The sequence below is a fragment of the Monoraphidium neglectum genome (genome assembly GCF_000611645.1).
Source record: "Monoraphidium neglectum strain SAG 48.87 unplaced genomic scaffold scaffold00678, whole genome shotgun sequence".
Lineage (NCBI taxonomy): Eukaryota > Viridiplantae > Chlorophyta > Chlorophyceae > Sphaeropleales > Selenastraceae > Monoraphidium > Monoraphidium neglectum.
Window position 1 is genome coordinate 1 of NW_014012950.1, and position 5766 is coordinate 5766.

The 5766-nt window shown below is 63.7% G+C and overlaps 2 protein-coding genes across 2 annotated transcripts in view; both read right to left on the bottom strand.

Annotated features, from left to right (window-relative positions):
- Positions 1–385: 385 nt before the first annotated feature.
- MNEG_4768 (hypothetical protein) lies at positions 386–2632 on the bottom strand (the record flags this gene model as incomplete). Its single annotated transcript, XM_014046751.1, has 6 exons — positions 386–481; positions 769–858; positions 1220–1261; positions 1542–1742; positions 2016–2096; positions 2519–2632. The coding sequence occupies 6 exons, from the start codon at positions 2630–2632 to the stop codon at positions 386–388; spliced, it is 624 nt and encodes a 207-aa protein (XP_013902205.1).
- Positions 2633–3841: 1209 nt separating this feature from the next.
- MNEG_4769 (hypothetical protein) overlaps positions 3842–5766 on the bottom strand; it is a gene marked incomplete at both ends in the record, with an annotated part of 2921 nt that continues 996 nt past the window's right edge. The window contains 5 exons of the mRNA XM_014046752.1: positions 3842–4188; positions 4431–4504; positions 4663–4783; positions 5005–5176; positions 5521–5664. Coding sequence (XP_013902206.1) covers positions 3842–4188; positions 4431–4504; positions 4663–4783; positions 5005–5176; positions 5521–5664 — 858 coding nt within the window. The remainder of the gene's footprint in view (positions 4189–4430; positions 4505–4662; positions 4784–5004; positions 5177–5520; positions 5665–5766) is intronic.

The following is a 5766-nucleotide window of genomic DNA, read 5'->3' on the forward strand; positions in this document are numbered from 1 at the left end:
CCCCCCCAAAAAAACAGCCAGTGATGTCATCGCCCCCCCCCCTCCCCCCGCCCCGCCGCCCACCTCATCGTTCTGAGGGACATCTTGGTACCCGTCGATCGTCACCACGCGCCGGTGGTTGCGGTCCTCCGAGCACACGCCATCCTGGGCTGCATTGTCCGCGCCACGGCGGCCGCAGGAGGGTTTGAGTGGAGATGGACGTGAGCTTGAGCATGCAAAGGGACAGTTGAAAATAGAGTCTGGCTATCAGGAAGAGAGCACCCAAGGTTTGAGCAACTGCCCACGCCGCGGCGCCCCCAGTATTGCCAGGACGTTCCAGGCGTGCAAACTTGGGTTCAAGCACGAGGCGGGTCACCGGGGGCTCGCAGATCTTGGATCTCAGATCTCAGATCACACGCTCACCGGTGTAAGGGTAGTCCTCCTCGTACTCGATGCCGCCGTGCTCGTGGATGAACTCAAAGGCAAAGTCCATGAGCCCGCCCTGAGATTGCGGTGCGGGGTCAGGGACGTGATGAGGGGGGCAGACATGGGGGAGGTGGCAGCTATTGATGTCGTCATGTGTGTGCGCACTGCATGTGGGTGCTGCTGTGTGCGTGTGTTGTCCAATGAAGAATTGGGACCTCAGCATGCAGGTCAAAATGCCGATCAGCCTTATGATGTCGCGAGGCACTCGCACCCCTGCACTTTCCCCTACCCCAGCATCCCTCTGGGGACATCGCCGACACACCCAAACCGCCGTGGCCTGGCCCCGCCCCGTGCAAGACCCACCGAGCAGCCCTTGTCCTGCGCCGTGTCGCAGTCCACCAGGAACTGCTCGCTGAGGGACACCAGCTGCCCAGTGGCCAGCTTGTTGATGCCCTGAGGGGCCGCAGAGTGTGGATTAGAGGGCGGGTCGCGGTGAGCGGCGCGTGTGTGACGGTGCAGTGTGGGTGAGCAGAAAATGAGGATGGTGTAGGTTGAGACAAGCATGAGCATAGCGAGAAAAAGCTAGAACATACTGAGCAGGATATGGAGAGATCTGCGAAGTCGCGACAGGTCAATGCGGAGGAAAGGGGCACGCGGTCAGGACAAGCTTGGGACTGCGGTGCCCTTTTGTGGGAAGCGCGGCGGCGGCTGGGATGGGAGCAGGGGAGCCGGCCGCCGCAGCGGCCGTCCCTGCAGAGCAACCGTCAGCGCCTGTCTAGAGGGCGTCCCCTCCGCGCCGCCGGCCCGCGCCCACCTCCACGGCGCCCGTTGTCGAGAACGCCCAGCAGCTGCCGCACTGCGGGGGGAGCGTGGCGGGGGCGAGGGGCGAGGGGGGGCGGCTCGCACGCGTGGCCTGCCGCCTCTTGCCGCTCCCCTGCCTGCAGCGAGGGTCCCCTCACGCCTTCCGTCAAGCCGTTGCCTTCATGCACGGGCCTGCAAACTCCTGCCTTGATGTGCGAGCCATCCTTCTCCCTTTGTCGGTCACCAGCGCCCCTCCCTGCTCGCGCCGGGCCCATCGCCAGCGGGCGCGCCAGGCCGCATGTACAGTATCCCCCAGTCGCAGGCCCGCGACCCACCGCCGCCTGGTTCTTGACCTCTGCCACCGCGCCTTTCTGCCGCCAGTCCACCGCGGGCGGCAGCTGGGCCTCGTCCAGGTCGCCGTGGGCAAAGCCGTCCACCTTGGCGGACCCGCGCGCGCGCTTGTACCGCCCGGCCCCGAGGCCGTACTGCCGGCGGAACTCGTCGGGCGTGAGGTCAGCGAGGGCGTTCAGGCCCACCTGTCGGGGCAGAAATTCAAACGGGTAAAGGGAGTGTGATACGACGAGGGGGGCGTCTCTGCTGCGCGATGAGGGGCATGTGTTGTGCGAGGTGCAGGCGCGTGGGCAATCGCAGCTGCACCACGCGGATGGCGGCCGGACTGGGCACGCGGTTTCGAGGCGCATGCACCGCTGCGGGACATCCAGGTGCTAGTGCGGTCATGGGTTGTATGGCTCGGTGCCAAACTGGCAGCTGCCCTCTGCTTCCGTTCTTGATGCTGCAGCGGCGCGCACCCAGTGTGACGCATGCTTCTCATTGTAGTCCAAGGCAAACTGCAGGTTGTCCTGCCAGGTGCCAAACTTGACCTCTGCGCCCTGCAGGTTGAACGAAGTACGCATGAGTGCGGTGTGCATCCATGCGTGCAAAACATTGTGAGTGGCGTTCGGAGGACGCGCCCGCGTCAGCAGCATCAGCACCAGCAGCGCATGACGCCATGCGTGCAGCGCGGCTCCCGCCACGACATGCAGAGATGCTCCTGAAGATATAGGCGTTGCTCCCGTTCACATACATGGGAGCACCCCTCGTGGAGCAAGTGTGGGGGTGATCTGTCCAGTTGCCAACTCGCACCAGCAGATCATTGGGGTATCCCTTGCCATACTTAGCCTGCCACTTGGCAAATCCGAGTCTGGGGTCGGCCTGTCAAACGGGGTACAGAGCGCCGGGTGAGTGGCTGTCCCAAACCGAACCGTGCTGCCCCGCGGGCCTCTGGGTGACACTGCTAGACAAAAGTGCGTACCTTGGCCTGAAGAAGCTCCTGGTGGTGCTGCTCACGCAAGAGCGCCGAGTCCAAATCCAACGCGGCAGCCATGCCCACGAGCACGATGCCCAGGAGCGAGGCTCGCAGCGCCATGTTTGCCATGCCTTGCAGCTTTACCAAAAGCTTCCCAAAGCGTGGGCCAGACAACGGCTAAGGATGGTGCTGCTACAAACTTGTACGGTAAAGCGAGCGAGCGGGCGTGCAGCAGCTGCTGTCGTCACCCAGCTGTGCCGGGGCCGCGTGTCCAGAGCGCCACACGGCCACGAAAGCATGAACGGTGTACATTCATGGTAATTAACTACAGGCTTCTAGGTGCAAGGTACATGCGCACGATTGGCCAGCGCTACTTTGCGTTGTAATCCTTGCAAATGGTGATTGAAGACAGCAGAGCGCCCACCAGGCAGCACCAGGTGTGCAGATTCCTGTTATTGGCGAGCAACAAGCAACGAATCCTCGATATGGGTGGCGGACAGGTCTGCACCAAGAGCTTGCACCGCACAGCTGTGCTCAGCGCTCTCATCTCCGCCGCAAAGCTGCAGCGACCGCTCGAGGTCGCGCGTCAGCGCACGCGCCTGTCAATCTGCACTTGCTTGACCTCATCTGACAACCAGCCTGTCCATCGTGACCACGTACCCCCATTCACCTTTGCCGAATCATCCGTAGCCATGCTACCAGCCTTTAATTTACGGGTGTCTGTCTACCTGCCACCACTGAGCTAGATAGTACCATGTTGACATGCCCTGGCCGTCAAGAGGCCTTGGCCGCCGCTGTGCCGCATTCCCATTATGAGAGGGCGACCCCTTGGCCGCTACGGCTATCACCGGCATTGAAGCTGCACCGGCGCTAAAGCTGAAGCTTCCATGAAGCACTGGCCGCCACCGGCCAAGCTCAAGTTTTGGGAGGAGCCTCGGGCAACATGTCAGCTCGAAACTTCCTGGTTCTGACAGAGGATTATCCGCTCAATCACTGCCACGTGCTTACAAGAAGGAGGCCGGTCAGCACCAGGTATGCAGCCTGAAGCCCGGGTATCAGACTTATTCAGGCTGCGTCAGAGGTTACTTGCACTCATCCTCATCAACCAACCTTGAAAACGTTACCGTGTTCAAACACGAAGCGAGGGGTCCACCAAGCACAGCCCTGAGCCTCACAAACAGAGCCATACACGAAGTGGGCAGCAAAGACACGAGGCCGGCAGCAGCCGCCGCTGTCTGAGCAGTAACAGCAGCAGGAAGCAAAAAAGCAAACGTATATGGCCGCGCGTAGCTGGTGTCGACACACGCTCTGAAGCGGCTCCCTGACCCGTCAGCACCAGTGCCAGCGCGGCGTGTAAGGGTCCTCTGAGGGACCCCCGTCCTCAGAGCCGTCCTCGTCATCGTCCTCGTCACTTTCTTCATACTCGTCACTGTAATCGCTGGCCTCGTCCTCGTCGCTGTCATCGCTGGCCTCCAACGCATCCTCCTCCCAGTCCGTGTCCTCCGCCGTCGCCGCGCCGCACACGCGCCGCAGGTTGACGCCGTCCCAGCCGTCACAGGCGTGACGGACATCGAAGCAGTAGGGGCTGTAGCCTGATGAGTACCCCGCGGCTGCCAGCAGCCAGGTCATGAGCTCGTAGTCGGAGAGCTTCCTGCTGATCTTCTCGCCCGCCGGCCCTGGTGGCATGGTGCATTTCCATGTGCGATTTGAGTGGGTGGAGGGGAGCAGGAATGTGCGGCTACCCACAGCCCAAAGCTAGTGGCTGCCAGCAGCCGTAGGATGTGTCCGAGGGCAGAAAGCCAACCCCGCAATTGGGAGTGTGTGGAGAGGAATGGCCCTGCTGACTGGGGGTGTACGCGTTCAGGCAGGCCTGAAGCTGGTGCCGCAGCGCCGAAACGGCTATATTTGCAGTCCTCACCCGTGAACAGGGCGCGCCGGATCTGCTGGATGTGGGACGCCCTCAGACCGAACGTCCGCACCTCGCGGTAATGCCTGCAGCAGGAAAGCAGGGGTGCAAGCATTGATGGACGCACTGGCAGTCAGCGTTGTGTGTAATTGTGCAAGCGGTCTCTCGAGGTTTGTGGGCCTTCAAGTGTTGTCGGCGGCCAGGCAAGCCCCGAGGTGGGCACATCCAGCTCATGCTCGCCCACCGCGTATTGGCCATGGTGACGCGCCACGCCCTGAGCCAGTCGCGGCTCTTGTCGGCCGGCTGCGGCCCGGCTGGGCGGCCCACTGAAATCTTGATCTCTGCAAAGTGCTTTGCCGTAACACCTGCTTGGGGGTTAGCACAAGGGGAAACGGGAGCGGCAAGGCTGGCTGGTGCGGGCTCGCAGCGTGCTGGTGGGCGGCTGTGGGGACTCCTGCAGACTGTCACACCGCCGCAGGCTTGAATGGCACAGCGGGCACGGGAACGCAGGCATGAGCCGTGCTGGCACTCCCGGCTTGATGCACTGCGGCGGCCCTCACCCCCCAGGCAGCCGTCTATGTGAAACCCCGCGAAACGCGCCTTGTGCGGTGGTGGTAGTCGTGCCGGGTGTCGACCACATTTGGGCCGTCCACCGCAAACACGCGCGCCTGAACTTCCAGCCCGCGGACCTCGTCTCCCTGTACATGATAGACCTCGGCCGTGGTGATGACCGTCGTGCGCAGCAGCAGCCGGCAGTCCTGCCGAGCGGCGGCCGGCGAGCGGCAGGCGCCTTGGTGTTTGTTAAAGACTTTTGCGTAAGCGAGATGCGGGCTGCTGGGAGGAAGTGGGCCGAGGCAGCGCTGCAGCAGCACGGTCATGTGCTCCCTCCAGCGCCCCGCATGCCAGTGGGAGCGCGGCATTGTGTGTGGGGGGGGGGGGTGCCGCTGCGGGTCTACTCAACAGGACTGACGAAGGCTCCCTCGCACACCACAACCTTGTTTCGTCACAGCCAAAACCATTGGGCAAGGGGGGGGGCCTGCTTCGACAACCCGCGCCGCCCCGCCCCGGCTGCCCGCGGGCGCGGCGCGCGGGTGGCGCCCACCTCGTCACTCAGCCGCTGGCAGTCCTCCAGCGCCGTGCGCGCGGCGTCGTGCACCCGGGGGCGCGTGATCAGCTGCTGCTCGTCGTCGTCGTCCTCCCCATACTCGCCGTCGCACCCCGCGTCCTGCACCGCCTGCTCGCGCGCCTGCAAATGCAGGCACGCGGTGTGCGGGGCCAGGAGCGGGGCAGGTGACGCGTGGCCGCAGGTCCTTGTTGCAGCGAGCCGCAGTCGTGAGCGGCGCGCGGG